Here is a 24,689-nt window from a genome sequence, read left to right as displayed (position 1 = left end):
CTCAAAGTTTTAATAGCTCCCAATTTTCTAAGGCAATGTTCTCCAAAGTAGAGTTTTTGCTTACCAGAGATACACAAGACAAATTATGGAGTTAGGAAAAGAAAATATTAAAACTATTAATATTTGTTTTTAGTTGATCTTATTAAGGTTTTGCTTTTGGAATCTCTTATAAACATAAGACTTCAGCACAACGGTGCTTGTTTATAATGTATAAACAAAAATTGGAGCACAGCCTCAACTTTTTTATGGATATGAGTGCATAATCAAGAAAATTTGCAGACCACCTGCCTTAAACAATTAAAATCAAAGCTGCTTTCTATGGCATATAAGATCCTTCATCACCTGGCCACCATCCACCTCCTCAGAAGTCACCATTCCAGCTTTGCTCTTTTTATTTCAGCAGCACTAATTTGCGTGGAGAGTATCCTTTGTTTACCAAGCTGTTTCATAATTGTGTGCTTTTGCTCTTTCAATTCCATTGCCTGGGAATCGCCTTCAAATTCAGCCTTCTACATTCTATCAGCCATCAGCTTCCCTGGAGAGAACGCTTCAGTTTTCCCCGTTCTTCTCTAAGCTGAATGCGTCTCTGGTTGCAGCAGCACTCTGGGCACTGCACCCCTCTATCTTTTCACTTACCACATCATAGTATTTATACATCTATCTCCCTCGTTAAACTAGGAGTTCTTCCAGGGCAGGAACTGCATTACACTCATCTTTATTAACCTCGTGCTTCGTCCAGGACCATAATCCTAGTAAGTTTTAAAAAACTGGTTCTGCCAGTTCTAATGAGATGGATGAAACTGGAGCCCATTATACAGAGTGAAGTAAGCCAGAAAGATAAAGAACATTACAGCATACTAACACATATATATGGAATTTAGAAAGATGGTAACGACAACCCTATATGCAAAACAGAAAAAGAGACACAGAAGTACAGAACAGACTTTTGAACTCTGTGAGAGAAGGTGAGGGTGGGATGTTTCAAAAGAACAGCATGTATACTATCTATGGTGAAACAGATCACCAGCCCAGGTGGGATGCATGAGACAAGTGCTCGGGCCTGGTGCACTGGGAAGACCCAGAGGAGTCGGGTGGAGAGGGAGGTGGGAGGGGGGGATCGGGATGGGGAATACGTGTAAATCTATTGCTGATTCATGTCAATGTATGACAAAACCCACTGGAAAAAATAAATTAAAAAAAAAAAAAAAAAAACTGGTTCTGAATTGAATCTTTTTTCTCTGTACTCAAAATACTTATTAACTAACTCTGTAATCTATTGCCCAGAAGCAAGAGAACAACAGTAAACATTTTCACAGCCAATTGTTAGCTTCAGGTATATACTAGCCTCAAAGACTAATCTTGGTTTAGCTTTCCAAGGCTGGTTCTGGCCCTTTAAATGTTAACACATTTTTGAATTGTTATTATATATGTTAAAAGGTTAACATGTTTGTGAATTTAAATGCCAAACATTAGTTATGCTTGGAAAGAACTTAAAGAGCAACCGGGTGAGGATATTGGTTTCAAAGTGAAGGGAACGGTCTTTCCCAAAGGAAAGCAGGACGTTTGCTTTGATATCCCTACTGCATCAGTAACCAAAGTACAGGAAGAGTGGCCAGACTCACGACGCGGGCAATTTTCGGCGGCCACGGAGCAACCAGAGCTAGAAGCACCCTGAGGATACTGCAACTTCCGAGGACAATCGGGGGGCAGGAGGCCTCAGGGGACATCGTGGGGGCAACCCAGGGGTCAGGGGACAACAGGAAAGCAGAAGCTTCAGAGGACAGCAACCAGGAGGTGGCAACAAAAGTAACAGATTCCAAAACAAAGGCCAGAAGCGGAGTTTTAACAAAGCATTCGGGCAGTAATCTGAAGTAGAGGATTTATTTGGCAAAAACAAAACTGTGTTCAGCAACACGGAACTGAACATTATTTTTCACACCAAGTTAAAAGCACATTGTATTTCCATTCTGACCACTTGGCGAGTCCCCATCTCTTTGAGAGAGAGAAGCTTCATCTAAATTATTTCATCTGATTGATGACTGTCATTTCTAACTTTACTGCTACTTCTGTCTCAGGTGTTCCTTTGGAAAAGGTGTATGTTCATTACATACTCTAACGTATTGTCTATAGATTATAAGATAAAGTCAAGTATGCATCTACTGATACTTTTGAAGTTGACCCATCTTTATATTTAGAAATGTCTCTTAATAGTAGGCGTCCCTGGTGGCTCAGATGGTAAAGAAGCTGCCTGCGATGCAGGAGACCCATGTTTGATCCCTGGGTGGGAAAGATCCCCTGAAGGAAATGGCAACCCACTCCAGTATTCTTGCCTGGAGAACTGCACAGACAAAAGAGCCTGGCAGGCTATAGTCCATGGGGTCACAAAGAGTCAGACACAACTGAGCAACTATCACTTACTCACACTATCTGTGAATATCTTAATCAGATCATGATGTTCTCAAAGGCATTATGTCTCCTTAAAGTGCCTTCACATATCTCTGCTCTGATTGTGTTCATTCTAAGCTTTCACTCTCAAACAATAGACTGTATTGATTTTAATGTTAATTTTCAAGGGACAATTCTCTTATTGCTAATTTATTATTCAGTCAACAAATAGTTTTATGGTGCATCTACTATATGCCAAGCCCTTGGTACTTGCTAGGAATAGCTGGCGTAAGCAACACAGGCAAAATCTCAGCTCTCAAGAAGCTGACAACCTATCGCAGGAGTTTCCAAATTCTTGGGGTCACTTCACATTTGTCTCCAGATATTGATAATCCCCACGTCCAAAATGCTATTTTAAGCCATTTAACAATAACATTAGAAAAACAGTGATTCAGTGGCTCACAAAGAAAACACAGAGCATCTTCTATCGAACAGTTATCACTGCTTCCTAGCAGTGGGTTCCAGCATTGAACCCAAAAATGAAATAAAAAAGAAGCCCATTATACATAAGTCAATGTACACCTGGGGTTCTCCCAGAGATGAAGAAACTGCTAAGGAACGGGGATAAGTTAAGAGCTGCAGAGCTGCTTTATTTTGGTTAGTTTTTCAAGAATAATTTCTATAATCCATGAACTAAAAACAACAACAATCAGAAATGCATTTTATCACGGAAAACTTAAGAGCTCAGGTAAAAACCAAACAAATTCATGAGTAGATAAATACTGATTCAGGCTACCAACAGCAGGACTTTGCTGCTATTGTTTTGTTGTTGCTTTTTCAAATAGGGTCTACCCCGCCCCCCTTATGAAAAGAGTTAACATGTACCCTGGAAAACACAGAGAAGAATCAATATAAAGAGTAACAACCAGCGGGGAGGGCTATGCTGTGCATCCCGTCACTCTCGCTGCAGGGAGATGGCTCAGCAACTTCTCCCAAGGAGGTTCCTGACCTCTGTCATCTCCGGGAAGCCCTCTCAGTCGGTGGGCAGCCCTTACCTCCAGGGCACTGGAGACCCCAAGAGCAGTCCTAGTAACCTGACAGGAACACCCAGCCACGCCTGGTCGACGGACACCACCAGTGTCTGTACAAACTCTAACATCCAGGATGGACCTGACTTTCAAGATCGAGCTGTCAGCAGGAGACACCAGTGGTTGTGGATTTCCACGCACAGTGGTGTGGTCCCTGCGAGATCTGGGGGCCAAGGTTAGAGAAAGTGGCAACCAAGCAGCAAGGGAAGGAGGTGATGACCTAGGTGGATATTGATGACCACACAGACCTCGCCGCAGAGTAGGCTAACATGGCCATGAAGAACGGGGATGTGGTGGACAAGTTTGTGGACATCAAATGATGAGGACGAGCTAGAGACCTTCCTGAAGAAGCTGACCGGCTGACAAGCGGGAAGCATCCTAACTTGCCCCTGCCCGCCTGGGCCCCACAGTCCCAGGGGAACCCTGATACAACTCACAGCCTTTATTCGCTGGCCCTTCCCACCTCCTCCCTCTGTCTGGCCCCAAGCTTTGGAGACCAAGCCTCCAAACACGGTGGCCAGGGTGGCCACCTGAGGGACAGGGCTGCTGCCCAGCTGAGAGAGTTGTCTCCCCCCCACCCCCGCCCCTAACCCCGGCTCTGTCTGCTCCCTCCAGGGCTTTTGGCCCTGCGCTAAGGATGCTGGGACAGAGCCCTGGGGCCAGCCGGCAATAATGGTTTAAGTCCTGTCTCCCTGTTCCCTTCTGATCTGAACACTGGTGCCTGGCTCATTTGCCTCCTGCATTTTCCTTTCCTGCTGCTGTTTTGTAAAAAGACAAAGAAGGAAAAAGAAACCCAAACAAGTGAGAATAAAATATATAATTCTCTCATTTTTCATAGGTCTGTAATAAAGAACTTTATGTGATCCTTCTATTGCCCACTGTGAATAACAGACCCTGGGCCCTGTACTACATGACCCTATATCCACACCCCCACCTCTCCTGTAGAGAGCCACCTCCCTCTTTTCTCCCAGGTGCCAGGGCAGCGAACATATGTTGGGCTGAGGGTATCCTGCAAACCCTTGACTCTGCAAGGCTCAAGACACTACTCTCCCTCACCATTAGCTGGCCCTTTGGTTCTCTAAACCAAAGGGCTTCACTAAAAAACTGGACCAATAAAGCGAGGGTTTACACTGTCAAAAAAAAAAAAAAGAGAGACAATAATTCCGCTACTCAAATATACATATATATATATATATCTTGTTTCAGACTTTCTGTTATACAAAAATACTCCTCTTTTCACAAAACTGACACCAATTTCGAACATGAATATGCAATTGTGCATCATGTTTTTCATGCTTAACATCAGGAGCATTTTCCATGTACTTGTTCTTCTTTAAAATGTAAATTTTTAAGTCAGATAACATTTCACCATGTGGACATGCCGTAATTTCACCACACTCCCATAGTGGGGCAGGTAGCAGTAATGTTTTCCAACACAGAATAAATGAGTGTGGATGAATGCTCTCATTTACCACCATCTAAATATGCCCTTGAGGTAAATTCCTAAAAGGGGAATTACTAAGTCAAAGAACATGAACTTTTTAAGGATCCTGATTTATGTCAAAAAGTTCTCTATTCAACTCTCCAGCACAACAGGAGAGCAACCACATCACCCCTTGGCAGCACTAGATATTTCTACTTTGATCTTCATCAATATGACAGGGTTAAAAAGAATTTCTCATTTTACTCTGCAGCTCTTTGGTCAGTAATGAGAATGAACATTTTTTAATTTATTATTTATGATACTCTGTTTATGTCTATTATTCACTTTTGCTATTAGGACATTGTGCTTTTTAAAAAATTGACCTAAGAGCTCTGAAAAATTAAAACACACAACAAATCTATCTGTCATGTGTTGCCTGCATGTTCACTCAGTTTGAACACACATAGGTCTTGGTTCTTCCATAGTAAAAGCTCCAAACTTTTCTAAAATGGAATTGGTACAATCTAATTCCCATCAGAGCCACTCCTACCAAGTACCACCTCTATACCTTTATACTCAATGTGTTCCTTAGGGTGCTGTTTTTAAGCACCAGGCTCACCAGGGATACTAAAGACAAGCCCAATGAACCCACAGCACTCTGTTTAACTAACTAGCTTGGAAAATAGAAAAAACACTCTGAAAAGCTTCTTCCTCCCCTATACTCAGAATCCCTCAAACAACAAGCTGTTCATTCTGGTTCAGGGCAAAAAAAGCTGCCTTTGGTCCTCCAAAAGATCACCTGTGGTTGGAAGGCAGCAAAGCAGAAGAAAAAGAGCGTAAGCTCTAGAGTGGAAAAACCTGCGTTTAGATTCCTGGCTCTGTTGTGCTCTTGCTATGTGACCCTGGTCAAGTCATCTTGCTTCCCTGGGCCTCATTTCCTAATTACAAAAATAAATCTGTTTTAGGGATATCATAAAGATTAAATTAAATACATAATGTCTATAACCTGGGGTCTGGTATACAGTAGGTGCACTTCAAAAAATGTGATTTTCCTAGTCTGATGATGCTAAATCAGTTACTTATTTAATTCAAATAACCTTACATAAAATGTTGACCTGAAATAGCTAGCTGTCCCAGCAAAGCATCATCTGGGTAAAAAATATTTAGGTCAGCTTTCTGTCAACTGCAATTTCCACTGCTATAATTATGCAATCATCAACCACCACTGCAAGACAACAAAAACCTCAAAGTTGATGTCACTAAAATTGCTAAATACAGTAATTATTTGATTCTCAAGATCATGGCCACCAACTCCTTTTGGAAAGCAATAGAAATCTTGGTAATTATAGGATCAAAAGACTGATTAGTTGTCCCAGACAGTGGTTTCTACAAGAGAAGTCTTTTGGTCATTGCCCAGGACAGCAGCATACGCAGAAGTCATTCTCACTTCCATACTCTGAAAGGAACAATGTCAACAAAAGAACCAAAGGAAAAAAGACAGAAAAAAAAGGGCTACTCTTTGAAATTGAGCCTTTTTGGCACTTTTTCCTGGCAAGAGGTAAAAGACTGGTGAAATAATCTCTAGAAGGAAACATACTTTAAAAACCTATCAGCATAACCCCTTTCTATGGAAAAAGGTACATTTTCCTTCTAAGTATAGAAGGTAGATTCCGTCAGGAAAGGAAAGAAAGCAAAGTATCACTTATGTTCATAGCACTGTACCACATGCTTTAATTACTTTATCTTTTAAATCAAGTTGTGAGGTAGCTCTTATCCTTCCTTACAGACAATAGGTAACTTGCTCAAGGTTTTGCAGTTATTAAGTGGAAGAAACATCCAGCTTTCAGACCTAGGTCTAGCTTTGAAACCTTTATCTCTTCATTACATCTTCATGAAATCTCAAAATGATCATGTCAATTCTCTTTTATGAGAAAGAACCCAGGGACTTCCCTGGTGGTCCAGTGGTTAAGACTTTGCGCTTCCACTGCAGGTGGCACAGGTTCCATCCTTGGTCGGGGAACTAAGAATCCTGAATGCCACGTAGCAGCAAGCCAAAAAAAAATTTTTTTTTTTTTTTTTTTTTTCAAAAAATGAAAAAAAGAGAAAGAATCCAATTTAAATTTTGGTCTAAAACAAAACAGACAAACAAGTAAACCCAACAAACTACATGTCCACCAAAAGGGTGACCATTTCTATCAATTAGCTCTTCTGGCTCTTACTAGTCTTTAAAGTGAAATGACAGACTCACACAAAGTACCCTTTTTTAAAAATCTTAAAGAAAATGGTACCTGTTGACAACCACAAAGCACTGAAGCAGAAGCAAATATAAAACAGGTACAAGCTTTTCAACCACTTCACAGATGTCTGCCAACAAAATCTTGATAAAATCCAAGAAGCACAGCTTGGCTTGATTCCCAGCTTCTCCATGGCCTTCCAGACAGGCAGAACCAGTCCACTAGAAAGACAGAAAAAGAAGAAATTATATGCCAAGTAATTAATAATTGATTCCTCGAAATGCAGAGTGCTCGACAGTGTGACAGATTAGGGAGAAGAGAAATTTCAAGTTTGTCTTTCACTGTTCATACCTGTCTATAACTCTCAAACCTGAGCTTTGACACAGCCTATAATTATCAGGATAAAAACATAGCAAGGGATATGAAATGAATCCACTGTAAAGCTGAAACACTTTATATTCCATTATTTTCTAATCTAACAGTTAATCATCTATGTGGAAGAGCGGAAAGTGCACCTGACTAAAAAAAAAGATCTGAGTTTCAGTTCTAGCTCTGCCAACAGCTTTGCGACTTTATCCAAATACTGTTTTTATCAATGAAGGGAAGAGTTTGGAGCATCACAGGTAAACTAATCTGAAGGTTTTTCTAGCTATGTTTTTAGAAAGCTTTAATGTGATTGTCATTAGGTAGGGCATGCATTCTCCAGTTTGCTATTGTCCCCACCACTCTTATCTTTAAAATCTATCCAGTTTATACTTTGATGTCACCTCCAGGATCCTTAGAATCATTAGCAATTCCTGACTTAAATTCATATATCCACTCAACAAGTATTTACACAACCCCTATTTTGTACTAGGCATCCAGATTCTAGGGGCTGAATGACAGGTCCCTTTCAGAAGAAAAAAATGACTTTCCATCAGTTTCTTCTTACAAAACTTCCCTATATTGTATAAATTATTATATAAATGTTGGCAGCATTATGAGGGTTGATCGAGTTCTGAAGAAGCAATTCAAAAATCTTCTGTACTAAATATGCACCTGTCACGCACATCTAGAAAATGGCAGAGACTGACAACCCCCAACCCGAGCCCAGCACTGTCTGGGTTGGATATCAATATCAGGAAATAGACACACACACAGAACTGCAAAACTAAGGTACAGCCCACCCAAGAAAAAGTTTTCACTGAGCCTTAAGCATCTGAAGGACTTCCTCTTTCGCATTCACTTCCATCCACCCTATTTCTAGTGGTTTGTCATTCTATGTTAGGGGGCAGGGGACAGAAAGGTGTGCAGGCCAGACACATGCTCAAAGGATTATGAAGTGGAGCCTAAGTTAGAAAGTATATCCGGCAACTTTTCTAGCCTTCCAAGAAGGAAAGAGTGAATGTGCACGTGAGTGTGTGTGTATGAATCTTACCCAACACATTACTGCCTACCACAAAAGGATTTTAAATTCAAGGTGACTCAACACCTGTCATCAATAGCATGGCAGGTGGGCGATAGAAGCATAAAAGAAATGAATAGGCTTTGAAAAAGGGAGTAATAAACACCACTGGATTGGCAAGCTGATTAGAAGGGCAAGGTCTCACGAACCGTGCAGGAGACAGAGGCGGTTATTTTCTTGTGAACTCCCAATCAGTCTTTCCTCTGAAACCTACAATTGCTTAAGGGCAGTAATCACTGCTAGGGTCCAGTCAAAGCTTGCTGACCAGAGGCAGGAACAACAACACAACACCAAGATCCAACGGCTTGTTACAGAATCAAAGGGAAACAGCCCAGGGAGAGAACACACACCCCCACAATACTTGACAAATGAAAATCTAGAAAAGCAAGCAAGAGTTCTGGCATTTAGGGCGTTACAAGTACACCCGAAATAAAAGCACTCTCTGTTGCAGCAGCTGTTCAGACAGAAGGGGGTAATGTTTACTTAATACTTCAGGTTGATGGGGGATGTATCATAGTTCAGTCTGTCAGCTACATACGTGGAACTCCATTTATGTACCCAGCGATAAGATGTTTGAACAACGACAGAGCACGTCTGAAACAGCCTATTCAGCTAGTATGAGTAATCAAGAATAAAGCTCTTTAAAAAAAAAGTCTCAGATATTTGGGAAAGTTACAGAACAGACTGCCATGAAAAGCTTTGCTTATATTTGCAGACATTGTTTTACAAATAGCTGGAAAAATGAACAGATTGTTCTGAGAGGTCGTCCTTCCAACTCGTTCCCTAGCTTCCAGTCTGTTAATCAGATCAGAAAGCTCGAGGAGACTCAGTTAATACTCTTCACTAACTGCATCTGTCGTCAATTGGGCACAAGCACTGTGAGGTGAAAGGAAGCAAATCTTTCCTGGAATCTCGCCCGAGGTCTTTTCTCTCGACTTCTACATTTCACCTTTGTGCTCACTGCAACCACCACAGGACCCCTCTGGGGGCATAATTTTCTGTGTCCTGAATAAGGTAGGTTTCGCAACGTACTGTACAAGTAGTGCTCAGCCCCGCCCCCCTTATTCAGCATCAACGTGCCGTCCTGGTGGGGAGAACACACTCCAGAGACAGTAACTAGGGGCGAGGAAGGAAGGAGACCAGCAGCGTCTCGGGGCCGGTCTGTCTGTCCGTCAGGAGATGGAGGGAACAGCAGGACCAGGCCCGGGCCCCCCAAAAAACGGGCTCAGCCTGGGACTTCAGCTCCGCACCTGCAAAGCCAGAAGCAGCTGGCTGTCCTAGCCGGGCCAGGAGCGCCACCTCCGGGTCCCAACACCCGGCCAGCGCACCCCCAGAAATAGCCCGTCCCGCTCGCCCCTCCCATGGGCTCGTGGTCCTCGGCCCGGCAGCCAGCCGCCCCCGGCCACCTACCGGGGCTCAGGGCCACACAGCGGGGCCCCGGCTCTCGGCGGCCTCCGCCTCCTCCCGGTCCATGGGGTGGGGGCCCCAACCTCCGCTCCCCTCACCCGGAGGAGGAGGAAAAGGAAGAAGCGAATGCGGGCTCCCCACCCGGACAGCTCGCTCTCGCTTCAGCCTCCCTGGACCGCGACGATGGCCGGAAACACCGCCCCCTCCCACCTCCCGGGCTCAACCCGGAAACACACTCTCCATGCTAAACAAGCCCTCCTGGCCCCCCGGAAGCTCAATTCTAGCCGCGAGCCGGCGTGGGAGGAGGGGCAGTGCTGGAGGGTAGAACTACGCACGAGCGAAGGAACCTGGGTCCCTAGGCTGTCGCCTCCCGCTCTCCAGAGGCGGTCTGCACCTTCGCCCGCCCGGCGCGAGCCCCGGGCCCCAGACTCGGGCAATACCCACAAGCAAGATGGCGGCAGCGGCAGCACCCCCTACGGCTTAGCGCCCAGCCGTGCCATTGGCTGGAGCCTGGAGTGAGGTCGCCGCGGATTGGTCGAGAGCGCTGCGGGGGTGGGGGTGGAGCTGCAGCAGCCCCGAGCCTGGAGTGGGCAACGCGGCGTGAGCAGCGGCCCCAGGCTCCCGGAGCATCGCGCTCGGAGAAGACTTCGCCGCTCGGGGCCGCAGCCTGGTGAGCTCAGCCCCCTTCAGGCCCTCCCCTCCATCCCAGCCGGGGCCGCTCCAAGCCGGCGCGGATCGATGCCGACACACCCCGGGGGCCCTATCGCGACATCACCGTGCCCTGTCGAGACTCCATTTTGTCACAGCCCTTCTCAATATATAGCTATATCTTTTTTGAAAAAAAATTTGCCCTGTCATCTTTGGGGGCTGTCCCATGTCGTGGTATTGCCGTGATCTCTCCGTGACATCACCGCGCCATCGTGAAGTGTGATCTCATCGCCGCCCTGTCGTGACTTCATCAATGTCGTGTTGTGACCTGGCTGCGGCGGGACAGGTGGTGACCGCCAGAAACCCTCCTCCCCTTCTCATCTCCCCATCTCAGCGGCCCCGCTTCGATTATCCGGCCTTTGGATTATCCGTTGTCCTGGGAGCCACCCGGGACCCCTTCTTGCTTCTCCAGCCCCTGCAGGCATCCACAGGCTGGTAGCCGGATGGGGAGGGTGAGGAGAGGGAGCGCAAGGGGTTAATTCTGCTGCTGCTGCTTCTGCTGCTCTGCTGCTGCAGCTTCTGCCCGAGGGAGGGAAAGGAGAGGAGGCACGGAGCCTGCGGGGGCGACTGAGAGCCCTGGCTGGAGAGGTGGCGTCCCCAGAGGGGCCTCTGAACCTTCCCTGGGTCAGCGCCCTGCGCCCTCACTTCTCCTGAAGCTTGTGTCCTGTGTCTTCTGAAGAAGGGAGGGGAAGGGAAACCTAGCATGCCATTTTCCCTCATGTCAGCCTGAGTCCGGATAATCGAACTTCACCATGTATGTTTCCATTCCTCCGTCTGTCCTCACCACTCCTTCCTTGTACGTTTGGTGGAGGGAAACAAAACCTGGCCTTTGGTGCCGGGGCAGCGGAGCCGTGGGGCCAGCCCTTTCCCGCCCCCAGGAGACTGTTGAGGAGAGCTGTCCAACTGAGCAGCAGGATGCATGGTCCTTCTCTCCCACTTTTTGGAGGTGACCTTGGACCAGGGTCCCTTCTTCATCCCTGAGGACTTGAGGGTCCAGCCCCTTAAAGGGGCTCCCCCCAGGAGGTCAGTCCTGAGGAGTCCCTCCCTCCTGGTCCTCCCCTCCCTCTGTGCTAATGCCTCCCTCCCTCCTCCACTCCCACCCCCACCCCTCCTCTGCAGAGGGATGCTCAGTCCCTCTTGTGTTCACAGTTGGGCAAGGCGGGCATCATGGCCTCGGATTGCGAGCCAGCTCTGAACCAGGCAGAGAGCCGAAACCCCACCCTGGAGCGCTACCTGGGAGCCCTCCGTGAGGCCAAGAATGACAGCGAGCAGTTTGCAGCCCTGCTGCTAGTAAGGAACTGACTGACAGCTGGGAGGTGGGAAGGGCTGGGTGGTTGGGCCCTCTAGGAATGGGGTCAACAAGTCCCCAAGGATATATAGGTGCTGCTGGTAAACCTGGAGGCACCAAAGAAGGTCCAAGGCACCTACCTGTGGACTCATTTTTGCTCTCACTGCATATGGGAGCAAGGGGGAAATAAGGGTGAATAGAGCTTGTGGCCCTTAGGAACCTTGGAGGAGGCTGCCTGGGTCTGCTCTCTGGGGCGTCCCAGAGCAGATGGGAGCTGACTCATAGGGTAACAGCAGCAGGTAGTAACTAGTGCAGAATACTTGATAGCTGGGGATGCATGTTCTGGAGGTGGAGAGAGTCGCAGGACTGGAAGTGACTGGGAAAGGGTCCCTGGGGATGGCCAGAAAGGGTATGTAGGTTGAGGATGAAGGAGCTGGTTTGGGGCTCAGCCCTGTTGGAGGAACCCAAGCTGGGGACAGCAGAACAGGAGCTGCAGTGCTGGGAAGGGGGGGCTGGTGTGTGGGGGGTGAAGGGAGGAGGGAGTACAGCCTGCTTGTTTGCCATGGCAACAGGGAGAAGGCTCCAGAGTCAAGGGCTCACACTGCAGCAGAGGAGGTGTTTAGGTGAAATGTAAGGGGAAATGTTTTGACAGGCAGAGCGGCGAGACACAGGAGCCATTTCCCCTGAGAAGGTGGCGGGAATGCATGAGAGACTTCTCAAGGGAGTGATCAGAGAGGGACCCCAAGTCCTTGGAGAATTTTAAACACTGAGTTCCAACCTCTTGCAACTCAGATGTTGGGCATCTAGCTCAGACATCAAGAACTTTCCAGCTAACAGGGTAATGACATGGCAGAAAGAACAGCTGAGGAGGACTGGACCTCCCTTCTACAGGGATCCTAGAGGAGGGATCCCAGAGGTCACACTCATCCAGAAGGAAGGAACTGGATAAGGTGATCTCTGGGAGGCTTCCTGACCCCAGAGTGAGTCCTGTTACATAACCTAGTCCTGCTAATGGTCCACCCCCAGAGTGCAGGGCACAGTCTTTGCCAGCCCTTCCTTTCATCCTGCTGATCACACATACCTCCCTCAGGTGACCAAGGCAGTCAAAGCAGGTGACATCGATGCCAAAACTCGGCGGCGGATCTTTGATGCCGTCGGTTTCACCTTCCCCAACCGACTCCTGACCACCAAGGAGGCGCCGGATGGCTGCCCCGACCACGTTCTCCGGGCCCTGGGCGTGGCCCTGCTGGCCTGCTTCTGCAGTGACCCTGAACTAGCCGCCCACTCCCAGGTCCTGAACAAGATCCCCATCCTTACCACCTTCCTCACAGCCCGGGGGGACCCTGACGATGCTGCCCGCCGTTCCATGGTCGATGACACCTACCAGTGCCTGACAGCCGTGGCGGGTACCCCCCGTGGGCCCCGACACCTCATTGCCGGAGGCACCGTGTCTGCCCTATGTCAGGCGTACCTAGGGCACGGCTACGGCTTTGACCAGGCCCTGGCACTCTTGGTGGGGCTCCTGGCTGCTGCTGAGACACAGTGCTGGAAGGAGGCGGAGCCCGACCTGCTGGCTGTTTTGCGGGGCCTCAGCGAAGATTTCCAGAAAGCCGAGGATGCCAGCAAGTTTGAGCTCTGCCAGCTGCTGCCCCTCTTTCTGCCCCCGACAACCGTGCCCTCCGAGTGCCTCCGGGATCTGCAGGCCGGGCTGGCACGCATCCTGGGCAGCAAGCTGAGCTCCTGGCAGCGCAACCCTGCCCTGAAGCTGGCCGCCCGCCTGGCACATGCCTGCGGCTCCGACTGGATCCCAGCGGGCAGCTCCGGGAGCAAGTTCCTGGCCCTGCTGGTGAACCTGGCATGCGTGGAGGTGCGGCTGGCCCTGGAGGAGACGGGCACAGAGGTGAAAGAGGACGTGGTGACCGCCTGCTACGCCCTCATGGAGCTGGGGATCCAGGAATGCACCCGCTGTGAGCAGTCGCTGCTTAAGGAGCCTCAGAAGGTGCAGCTTGTGAGCATCATGAAGGAGGCCATCGGGGCTGTCATCCACTACCTGCAGCAGGTGAGGGTGGGGGGTGGGGCGGGCCGTGGAGGGGGAGGGGGGCCTTGTGCAGCGGGGCGCCAGAGGCCAGGGAGAGGGGGAGGCGAAACCCCGCCCCTGGGTGTACGGCTGACCCTGCAGCGCCCCAGGGAGTAGTGTGTGGCGAGCCTCCCTCTCCCTCCTCCCCCCTCCCCTCCCTGAGCCTCCACACAAGCACCACACCACACACCATATGTGCACTCACATCACAGTACACACACGCACACACAACACAGAAGCCTCCCACTCACAACCCTCCCCCCGATCCACACACACTGAAGTGAAGCAGTCTGTCCCGCTCAGGCTGCCGCGTTGCCTTACACACGCACACGTACAAACGGGAGCCGGGCTGCTGGTTCCTGACCTCCCTGCCCGACTCCCATCTGATCACCTCCCCCAACACCCCTCCCCGCTCCTGTCCGAGAGTCCAGCTCTCTTGTCCCACGGGGCTTCACTTAGAGCTCTGGTCTCTGTAGTAGCCTGTTCCAGCCGCTGAACTCAGCCCCCCGACCTCCCACCTACCATGCCGAGCTCTCCCATGGTCTCATTCTTTCTGACTTAGCCCAAAGTGGGGCTTCTCTCCCACCACTCACACCACTGCCACCAGGGGGGTGTTTCCTGGCCTCCCACCCCATACAGCCCACCCCCACGAGGTACGCGCGATCACCCCTGGTCAGAGCAGGGTGTTGCCCGAGAGGGAGTGTTTATCTAGCCGTGGACCCGTGGGTGTCCTTCCCCTGAGCTGCTTTAGAGGTTGGGTGCCGGCGAGTTCAGGGCTGTGTCCTCTGAAGTCCGGTTGGCTCAGCAGGCCTGCGCGGAGGGCCTGCTCTGTGCCAGGCCCCTGTTGAGTGAGTGTGTCCCAGCCATGTGCTGGGTTCTGGGCCCACAGGGCTCGCAGGCCAGGATTTCCTTCTAGTTGTGTTATTCCTAGGCTGGCCGGCATGCTGGCCAGGCAGGGGAGGGTCTCTGGTTCTGCTCCATCTCAGGGGGGGTCCTTTGCTAACAGGTGGGGCCAGAGAAGCAGAAGGAGCCCTTTGTGTTTGCCTCCGTGCGGATCCTGGGTGCCTGGCTGGCCGAGGAGACCTCGTCCCTGCGCAAGGAGGTCTGCCAGCTGCTGCCCTTCCTCGTCCGCTATGCCAAGACCCTCTACGAGGAGGCCGAGGAAGCCAACGACCTTTCCCAGCAGGTGGCCACCCTGGCCATCTCCCCCACCACCCCTGGGCCCACCTGGCCCGGGGATGCGCTCCGGTGAGTTTGTACTTACGGTCTGTTGAGCCAGAATGTTCTAAAGGAAGGGTTGTAACAGGGACACCTGCTCTCTCCCCAAACTCGGCTGTGCTGGGCTTCCTGACAGGGGCATGGGGTTTGGTATTATTTCTTTTTGGGGGAGTAGGGGGGGGTTGTTCCCACAGGACACCTGGGCTTCCTAGTCTCACTTGCCAAGCCCAGATTGTTCTGTAGAGAGAGAACTCCTGCTTATTGAGCATCCACTGCCTGCCAGGCATTTTATTTCACCCTTTACCAAAACTTGGTCCTCCCAGCACACTTAGGACAGGAGTCCCATCCGCGTCTTCAGGGTGAGGAAACAGACTCCCGGAGGTTAAAGTCACTTGCCCACACTCACAGCCCAGGTTTGAGCCCAGGCCTGTGTAACTCCGAAGTCTGCGTTCTTTCTACAGTGCCTGCAAGGATATGTTCTCCTTCTCCCCGACTTCTATTCCCCCCTCAAAGGGAATCCTGGTGCCTTCATCTCACCCCTCACATTTCTGTCCCTTCTGCACCCCCAGGCTCCTCTTGCCCGGCTGGTGCCACCTGACCGTCGAGGATGGGCCCCGGGAGATCCTGATCAAGGAGGGAGCCCCCTCCCTTCTGTGCAAGTACTTCCTACAGCAGTGGGAACTCACATCCCCCGGCCACGACACCTCAGTGCTGCCCGACAGCGTGGAGATCGGCCTGCAGACCTGCTGCCACATTTTCCTCAACCTCGTGGTCACTGCACCAGGGCTGATCAAGTGAGGCCGGGGAGGAGGTTGGAGGAAGCAGGGACCCTGCTCAGACTTGCCTCCAGTCTCCGTCCCTTCTTCTGCTCCCCTGGGCCCGTGGGTTCCTGTTAACGTTAGAATGAAAGGGCCTCAGACTAGAGAGAGCCACCCCACACTGGGATTTGGCGTGTGTGGAACTCCCCCTGGGCGTGTATGTCTGCCTGCTCCGGCCATAACCTAGTCTCTGCTCCCCAGATGCCGCAGATGGGGGCCCACAGTTAACTGTTCACCATGCTGCCTAATCCCTTGCCAAACCCTGGCCTGGTGAAACTGGGAGCCCAGGTTGCCCCAGGGCTTGTTCTGGGTCCACTCATCCCCTGCCTCCCGTCTTTGCCTCCCTTTCTCCCCAGGCGGGATGCCTGCTTCACTTCTCTGATGAACACCCTGATGGCATCGCTGCCTTCTCTAGTTCAGCAGCAGGGGAGGCTGCTTCTGGCTGCCAACGTGGCTACCCTGGGCCTCCTCATGGCCCGGCTCCTGAGCACCTCTCCAGGTAAGCCCCTGGGGACCCAGTCCGAACAGATGGAAGACCTGGGTGGAAGCAGAAGACCAGGCTGTGTTCTGGGCATAAGTCATCATTTTTCTGAAAATGGTCTTACAGAATTTTCCAATCAATCTCTGAAGTGCATCTCCATCCCCCGCCCCGCCCCACCCTTTTTTCCCGAAAGATAATAACATCTTTGAAGGCAGGGCCTGGTGGGTGTAAGTACAGGCCTGCTCTCAGGCACAGGCATAAGCACCTGGAACCCCCAGCAGCCCGAGGAATCTGAATTCTGTGGTTTCAAGGTGGAGCCGCCCCCACCCAGGCCCTGAGTCAGAAACACGACTTCTCTCCATTGAGGTTTTTCTCCACTCAGCGCTTCACCTCCCTCATGACAGGCTTCAGTGCTCTTTCAGCACATCCCTCCCCACCCCACCCCCCGCCCCGCACCTCACTCTGGCTGTGTGCGAGTGGGGGGCATCCGCTCCAGCCCCCAACCAGCCCTCTGCGTCTCCCACTTTGGTCGTGGGTGTCTGCTTGGGTCCCTCTGTCCCCGCCTTTCCTGTACCCCATCTGTCAGGTTGGAGGAGCTGCACAGATGCCTGGGAACAGAGTGTAATGAGCCCGTCCCTCAGCAGCCTCTGTTCCCTGGGCGGCGGGTGTCCCAGTAGGGTACCCGGCAGCTGGAAGAGGGGTATGCATGTCCCAGCAGATCAGGAGCCCCACCCCACCCCACCCCACCCTCTAGCCCTGAGCTCCCTCAGATCCAGGCTGCATTTCCAAAGCTCCTGAGTAGAGCCCCAGTGCTGGTTAGCCTGACAGCCTCGGGAGAGCGTCTGCAGTGCAAGGGACACAGTAGCCCTGCAGGTCAGTGAGCCAAGCCCGTGGTCCCCTCTGGCACCTTCTTCTGGCCTAAGGATCAAATTGCCGCACTGCCCTCATTGCTGAAGGGCTAGGCCCAGCAGAAGCTCCCATCACCACTCAGACCGTAGCAGGGTCCGACCACGAGGTAGAGTCCCAAGATTATTACATTTTCATTCTCATGACAAGAGTTCTAAGATTAGCACGATTGGCCCCGTTTTACTAGTGAAGAAACCAGACCCAGAAAGTGAATTACCTGAGGTCCCACCGTGAAGGTAGGGTTTGAACCCAGGTGGCCTGACTCCAAGCTGCGCCTCGGAGGTTCCTGAGTGTGCCCATCAGGACGGGGGGAAGGGCAGGGGGGTCCGGTGAGGCCGCCAGCCCCTCTGGTTCATGCCCCTCTTGCTGCTTGCCTTCCAGCTCTGCAGGGGACGCCCGCGTCCCGAGGTTTCTTCGCGGCCGCCATCCTCTTCCTGTCGCAATCCCACGTGGCCCGGGCCACGCCCGGCTCAGACCAGGCAGTGCTGGCCCTGTCCCCCGACTACGAGGGCGTCTGGGCGGACCTGCAGGAGCTCTGGTTCCTGGGCATGCAGGCCTTCACGGGCTGCGTGCCCCTGCTTCCCTGGCTGGCCCCCGCCGCCCTGCGCTCCCGCTGGCCCCAGGAGCTGCTGCAGCTGCTGGGCAGTGTCAGCCCCAACTCTGTCAAGCCGGAGATGGTGGCCGCCTATCAGGGCGTTCTGGTTGAGCTGGCTCGGGCCAACCGGCTGTGCCGGGAAGCCATGAGGCTGCAGGCCGGCGAGGAGACCGCCAGCCACTACCGCATGGCCGCCCTGGAGCAGTGCCTGGCCGAGCCCTGAGGGGGCATCCACTGGGGACAGACCTGGGGGTGGGCAGCGAGGGAAGGAGGGAGGAGGCATCTCCCCTGAAGCCCCCCAATTAGACCCCCCTCCCCAAACTTCCCCCCCAAACACCCCAGCTTTCTGGCTTTTCCGAGGGGTGAGGGCATGGTGCCCACCCTTCAAGTGTAAGGAACTGCGTCACGCCCCCTGGGCCCACTCCGGGGCAGGGATTGACTTGGAAATCAGTGTGGCTGTCCCCGCCAGGTCGGGGGAGGTTGGCGCAGCCCCCAGAGAGGTGGGGCACCAGGTGTGATTTTGTCCGAATGGCTGGCTCCCTCGCAGTAGAGAGGCCCTCAAATGGGACAGGGCTGGCAGGAGCCGGCTGCCTCGGCCCACGTGCCCTGCCGGCCAGGGCGTGGGCTCCCCAAGACTGTGGTGCCCCTCTGGCCTCCCAGGTCCACGTCCTTTAAATTGGCCATTTGGTTCTTGCCCTTGGCCTCCTTGGGCAGACAGCAGGCTCAGGCCGTTGACATCGCAGTTCTTCCTGTTAACTTCAGTGACCCGGGTCTGAACTGTCTCAACCTTCCGGGGGAACCTGGGGCAGACAGGCCTGGTGGGGGGGTCAGGAAACCTCCTTCCACACGAGCTTCCTTGAGGGGACCCGGGAGCCCCCGGGCCCCGGTCTCTGAGCTTTTGTGTCGTGTTGCAGCAGAGTGACAGTCGGGGCTGGGGAGTTATTTATTTTGCCTGTCCTTATCCCTGCTTGGACTCCTGAGCACCTGATCCCTGTCCCCTCAGTGCCATCTGGCCTGGCTGGAGCCAGGAGCCGGAAGGATGCTTCCCCAGAATCCGCATGTTCCCCTAGTGACTGCACCCCATCACCACCGTGGTGCCTGGGTCCACTCCCACCCCCGCTGACGACTGCTCTCTGCCGAGAGGCGCGACTGGCAACTCCAGCAGGGACTACCTTTCTTACCAACCCAGGGGACCCCTACCCCAACCTGATCCCTTGCTCCCCTCTTCCCTCCCCCAGCGTTCTGTGATCGCCAAGTTCAAAGCTGTGCAATGTGGACACTCAATAAATATTCATTGGTGACAAGACGGCTCCTGTGTGGTCTGTCCGGCACCTTCTTTCCTCGGGGCCCCAGCAGCTCACAGCACACGTGCCCTGCTAATCACAGTTCACAAGTGTCCTCTCATTCATTCCCCCCAAGAATCCAATGAAGCAAGTGTCATCCCGATTCTGAAGAAACTGAGGTGCCGGGAGGTGATTTGCTCAAAATGTTGCAGCCAGTAAGTCCCAGAGCCAAGACTCAATGCAGGCCATCCAACTTCTCAGCCCGCACCCTTCAATGCCAGAGCACGTGGCAAACTCATGTTGATGTGGTGAGGCCTGGATGGGCAAGGGGAAACTTGTGCTCTTTTGGACAAATGAAGTGCTGCCCCTCCAGGTCAGCAGGCTGCTGCCAAGTTAGCCGTCACCTCCTCCAGTGTTTAAAGAGAAGTCCAAAAATCTGTTTTTAATGTGAAATCTGATTTTGAATGTTGATGTTTTTAATTAAATCATCACTACCCCAACAGAACATCTGCAGGCCAAATGTGACTTCAGGCAGCCAGCTGTTCATTTCCGTTGTATGCCAAGTGAGAAGGGGAAAGATCTGAGAGCTTCACTGGGGACTGGACTGGAGCTCCCACTGCCTCACCAGGCCTGAACCAAGCTGTAAGGCTGGAGCCAGCCCAGGCCCAGGTCCACATTCTACAGACCCTTCTCCACCTAGACACTCAAGCCTACAAGCATGCATTATTGAGCCTTTTCTAAGCACCTACCTGTGGTTGGCTATGCATAGACAGCAAAATTGATTTATCTATTGGATGTACTCAAAGTAACATCCTTGGCATGGAGTCCCTGAAATCCCTGAAAAGTATGAAGTCAGACCCTGTCTGCCAAGCAGCTCAAAATCTAGAGGGGAAACAGACAAGGCAATGGGCAACTCCTAAAGACGTAAGCAGTTGCTTCTATGAGGGGGTCTGTACAGTGTGGCTGGAATATGAGATCCCCTCAGCCTGGCTGAATCAGTCCAGGAAAATTCAGAGGAGCTATCTGTGGCGAGACCTGAGGGGAGAAGGAGCTTGCCAGATGGACAAACAGAAGAACAGAAGCTTGGGAACTGCAAGTAGGTCATTACTGCTACAGTGGGGAGTGTGAGGTGGGGAGTGGTGGAAGATGAGGTTGGACCTGTGGGCAAGGACCAGATCTTACAAATTCTGGTGTGCCGTGCCAAGGAGCTTAGATGTGGGATCATGCTGAGGTGGTAGATTTTTGAGCAGATTGAGTGTGGTTCTGTTTGCGTTGTAGAAAGATGACTTTGGCTGCAAGAGGGACGACTGAGGTAGAGAACTTGGAGAGGAGGTAGTAAGTCTGAATTAAGCCGGTGGCATGGGGGTGGAGAAAGTAAGTGCAATCAGTGTTTGTTAATTGGCTTGGTGATTAATTGGAAGTGAAGAGGGATGAAGAGAAAGGATGACTCCCAGGTTCCTGTTCTGGGCCAGTTGAGTGACTAACAGGGCCATTCACTGTTAAGGGGAGAAAAATAGGTTTGTGCAAAATATAAACTCATCTTGGTAAGTGGTGAATTTGCCCTGCTGATATTCAGGGGCAAGTGTCTCTCTGCAGTCTGGAGCTTGGAGAGAGGCCTGGGCAAGTGACAGATTCAGGAGATGTCCGGATTGGCAGTCGTTAAAGTGATGGAGGTGACTGAGATCATCTGGGGAAGTGAAAAGCAAAGGGAAGGGCGCCCCAAAGCCATTGGCAACTGCCCCTGGTCCCTGCTCTCAAAATACTCTCTCTCATGTGGTGGAGAAGACAAACCCTGCAGAATGCCTCAAAATGCAAGGTGGACTGGAGTCTGTACTTTGGTGAGGGTTGGTCAGAGAGTTCTTGACTCTGGAATGCAAGGAGGGCTAGGCTGCCAAGCAAGACCAAGTTTGCTCCTGGTAATCAACTTAGCAGCAAGGGAGAAAGGGGCACCTGAGCTGCAGTTGTGAGATCTGACCACCAGGTGGAGCTTGAGTATCTCCTTGTGCCTGATTTCCCCTACCCTGCACGCCACCAGGCCGAGAGCAGAAGGCTGTCAAAGGCGGGCTGGAGGGTGGCTGTGTTAACAACAAAGGAGGCAGGCCTGAGTCCTTTCTTAACATAAACTCCTATTCCAAACTCACTTTTTGAAAAGAGAGGGAAAGATTTGAGCCTTGGAGAAGAGCAATAGGGCTAGTACGCCGAACGTGAGTCTGTGTATGTTTGAACATGCACACCTATGTGTCAATATATGTCCCGTGCCCCCATATCTGTGTGTTTCTCTTCAGTGTCTCTGTGCATGTCATGTGCCCCATGTGTCTGCACATGGACCCTGTGCACATTCCAGGCCCCCACACATGTGCATGTGTTGCAGAGAGTGGGCAACTGGCAATGCCCACCTCCATGCCTCAGAAAGTGAGGAGTCCCTTGGTCCTGAACAAGAGAGGGAATAGAGTCTGCAACCAGGAAACTTTGAGGAGCCCCCAAACAGCAAACCATGAAGAACATCCCTCTCCTCAGAAGCCATAAGCCATAAGCAAAATCACTCACTGCTCATAATGTGACTTCTCCACATTTTACCTGGGCTCTATGTCTAGTTACCCAGAGTCATGTTCACATGTGTGCATGCTCAGTAGTGTCTGACTCTTTTGCAACCCCACAGACTGCAGCCCGCCAGGCTCCTCGGTCCATGGAATTTTCCAGGTAAGAATACTGAGTGGGTCGCCATTTCCTACTCCAGGGGATCTTCCCGACCCATGGATCGAACCCGTGTCTCTTGCATGTCCTGCATTGACAGGAGGATTCTTTACCACTGAGCCATCTGGGAAGCCATATTCATTTAGAAGGCTTCCTAAAGGATCCTAGGAATAGGCTGAGGAATTCATAGACTCATCCATTCATTCATTCATCATTTATTTAATAAGCCTTTACTGAGCACCTGCTATGTACCAAGCCCAGCGCTAGACTAGACATATTTTCTGTTTCATCTTTCTTCTTCTTGTAAACTGGTTCATGAGGCAGGAAAGGAAAATTAGTTGCAGCTGCAAAGAGCCTAAAATGCTAATTACAGTGTTTCAATTTTTTTGTTCCCTGAAGATGGGCCATGAGGAGCCCCAGGAGAGTTTTCAGCCAGGAGGTAACATGCTCTAGTCACTGTTGTTGAAGAAGAGATATGAAAGAAGACAGGAGATCAGTTTGAGGTAGGGGGTTGTTGGAACGGTCCAGGCAGTGGTTCCCAGGTTTTATGGTACTGCTGAGTCACCTCACAGGCTTATGGCTGGGTCCCTTGCCCAGAGTTCCTGATTCAGTAGGTCTGGGTGGGGTCTAAGAACTGACACTTTTAACAAGTTCCAGAAGTTGTAGGCGATGCTGGTTCAGAGACCACATTTTGAGAACAACTGGTCTAAAAGGAAGAGTATGGCAGCTTAAGATGCTGACAGAGGATGAAGAGAGATGTTTAAGAATTATAAATGATGATCCTCTATGAGGATTAGGGGCTTCCCTTGTGGCTCAGCTGGTAAAGAATCCGCCTGCAATGCGGGAGACCTGGGTTCGATCCCTGGGTTGGGAAGATCCTCTGGAGAAGGGAAAGGCTACTGACTCCAGTAGCTTATGGAGGTGAGGGAAAGGACAGAGCCTGGGATGGCTCTTTTTAATTTGAAGGATGGCGGTGCCATTTACAGAGCTCTAGAACATTGGAGGAGAAGCAGGTTGGAGTTGGTGGTGGCGGTAGAGATGTTTGACTTCAGTTTGGGTTTGGACGGTCTCAGCTGCAACAAGGTGTCTGGAGGGAATATCCAGTAGGCAATCACACCTATGGGTATGGATTTCTAGTGAGAGATACAGACTGGAGATAACAAGGTTGGGAGATAACAATGAACAGGGAGTCATTAAAGTCTTGAAAGGGTATGAACTCACTAGTAAAGAGTGTAGCTAGGAAGAAAAGGTAGAAGCTACAACTCAGGATGAATAAGTGACCTTAAGGGTGTGGGTGAAAAGAGGGGAGATAGAAGAGAAGGTTGAGAAAGGGTCAGAAAAGAGGAGAAATAAGCAAGAAAGAGTTGTCTTAAACTGCAAGGAAGTAAGGTGAAGAAAGCCACTGGGCAGGCAGCGTTTCTGGTCACTATGGCCTTCCCGAGCCTCCTGGGGAGAGCAGGAGATGCCCAGGGCTGGTACAGGCATCACAAGTCTCACTGGTCCTGGACGTTTCCCAAAGGCGTCCACTGACCTGAATGCATGTGCTGTCACGTGTACACCTGTCCTGGAGCCTGATGTCTAATGTCCTGTGGGGAAGGGGGGTCTCACTACAGACCCCCACATCCATGTAGATACACACACACATACTCCTGACTTCTTATCTGCCCTGGGCATGAGGTTGCAAAGCTGCCCAATTTTGCTTTCTCTACCACCTTAGCTGGTGGTTTCAGCTTCTGGAAAGTCCTTAGTGATGAAACTTTGGCTGTTTCTAGCCTCCCCCTTCCCCTAAAGCCTCCCAGACTGAGATGACTCAGACCTGAGCTCTGCACGCGAGGTGTGCCTTCTGCGAAACACCCCTCAGGTCTCCTCCACACACCTCCCATTCTCTATCTCCCTTTCTCCTCTAATCTAGCTCACTATTTCAATCTTTACTTTCTCATCTTCCACTTCATTAGAAAGGGGTCTAAGAAAACATCTAGTCCATTCTTCCCTCCCATATTGCTGTTGTTGACGTTGCAGAAATTGAGGTCAGAGAGGAAAGGGGGCTTGCTCGGAATCACACAGTCCATCAGTTAGGACTTAATTCTAGGCACCTGAGTCTAAGGCAATACAGAATAGTGATTCTGAACACAGAAAGAGGCGAGAAGCTGACTCTTCCAGCTCTGCCACTTCACTAGCTCCTCGACTTTGGGCAAGTCATGTGGCTTCTATGTATCTCACATATCTCACCTGAGAAGAGGGGTGATAAGGGTTTCTTTCTCATAGGGTTGTTGTGAGCATTAAATAACTCAATATTCATCAAGTATTTAGTGCAGAGTCTGACATAGTATATAGTAAGTTGTGATCATTTCTATTCAAACCTAGACAGCATATTAAAAAGCAGAGACATCCCTTTGCCTACAAAGGTCCGTATAGTCAAAGCTATGGTTTTTGCAGTAGTCATGTACAGACATGAGAGCTAGACCATAAAGAAGGCTGAGCGCTGAAGATGGATGCTTTCGAACAGTGGTGCTGGAGAATACTCTTGACAATCCCTTGGACAGCAAGGAGATCCAACCAGTGAATCCTAAAGGAAATCAACCCTGACTATTCATTGGAAGGACTGATGCTAAAGTTGAAGCTCCAATACTTTGGCCACCT

The 24,689-nt window shown here is 50.9% G+C and overlaps 2 protein-coding genes and 1 pseudogene across 10 annotated transcripts in view; 2 read left to right on the top strand and 1 right to left on the bottom strand.

Moving 5' to 3' along the window:
- Positions 1 to 10,446, bottom strand: part of KIAA0319L (KIAA0319 like) — a 94,175-nt gene extending 83,729 nt beyond the window's left edge. For 2 of the 5 annotated variants that reach the window (XM_043461935.1, XM_043461939.1), the window contains exons 1-2: positions 9,985 to 10,117; positions 7,185 to 7,351 (exon numbers count right to left, since the gene is read on the bottom strand). In XM_043461935.1, coding sequence (XP_043317870.1) covers positions 7,185 to 7,323 — 139 coding nt within the window. In that variant the 5' untranslated portion in view covers positions 7,324 to 7,351; positions 9,985 to 10,117. The other 3 variants (XM_043461936.1, XM_043461937.1, XM_043461938.1) reach the window with 3 other exon arrangements.
- On the top strand, positions 3,360 to 3,836 carry LOC122437243 (annotated as a pseudogene).
- Positions 10,447 to 10,523: 77 nt separating the features above from the next.
- NCDN (neurochondrin) lies at positions 10,524 to 19,376 on the top strand. Of its 5 annotated transcripts, none has more exons than XM_043461942.1 (7): positions 10,524 to 10,651; positions 11,839 to 11,979; positions 13,068 to 14,036; positions 15,061 to 15,302; positions 15,842 to 16,066; positions 16,447 to 16,589; positions 17,859 to 19,376. In XM_043461942.1, the coding sequence occupies exons 2-7, from the start codon at positions 11,857 to 11,859 to the stop codon at positions 18,293 to 18,295; spliced, it is 2,139 nt and encodes a 712-aa protein (XP_043317877.1). In that variant the 5' UTR covers positions 10,524 to 10,651; positions 11,839 to 11,856; the 3' UTR covers positions 18,296 to 19,376. The 5 variants fall into 5 exon arrangements, with proteins under 5 accessions (XP_043317877.1, XP_043317878.1, XP_043317875.1 ...); XM_043461943.1 differs by having other exon boundaries at positions 10,553 to 10,651; positions 11,809 to 11,979; XM_043461940.1 differs by having other exon boundaries at positions 10,564 to 10,975.
- Positions 19,377 to 24,689: the final 5,313 nt, after the last annotated feature.

This window comes from Cervus canadensis, chromosome 2 (assembly GCF_019320065.1).
Source record: "Cervus canadensis isolate Bull #8, Minnesota chromosome 2, ASM1932006v1, whole genome shotgun sequence".
Lineage (NCBI taxonomy): Eukaryota > Metazoa > Chordata > Mammalia > Artiodactyla > Cervidae > Cervus > Cervus canadensis.
Note: the sequence above shows the minus strand (reverse complement) of the source record. Positions and strands in the feature narration are given on the sequence as shown.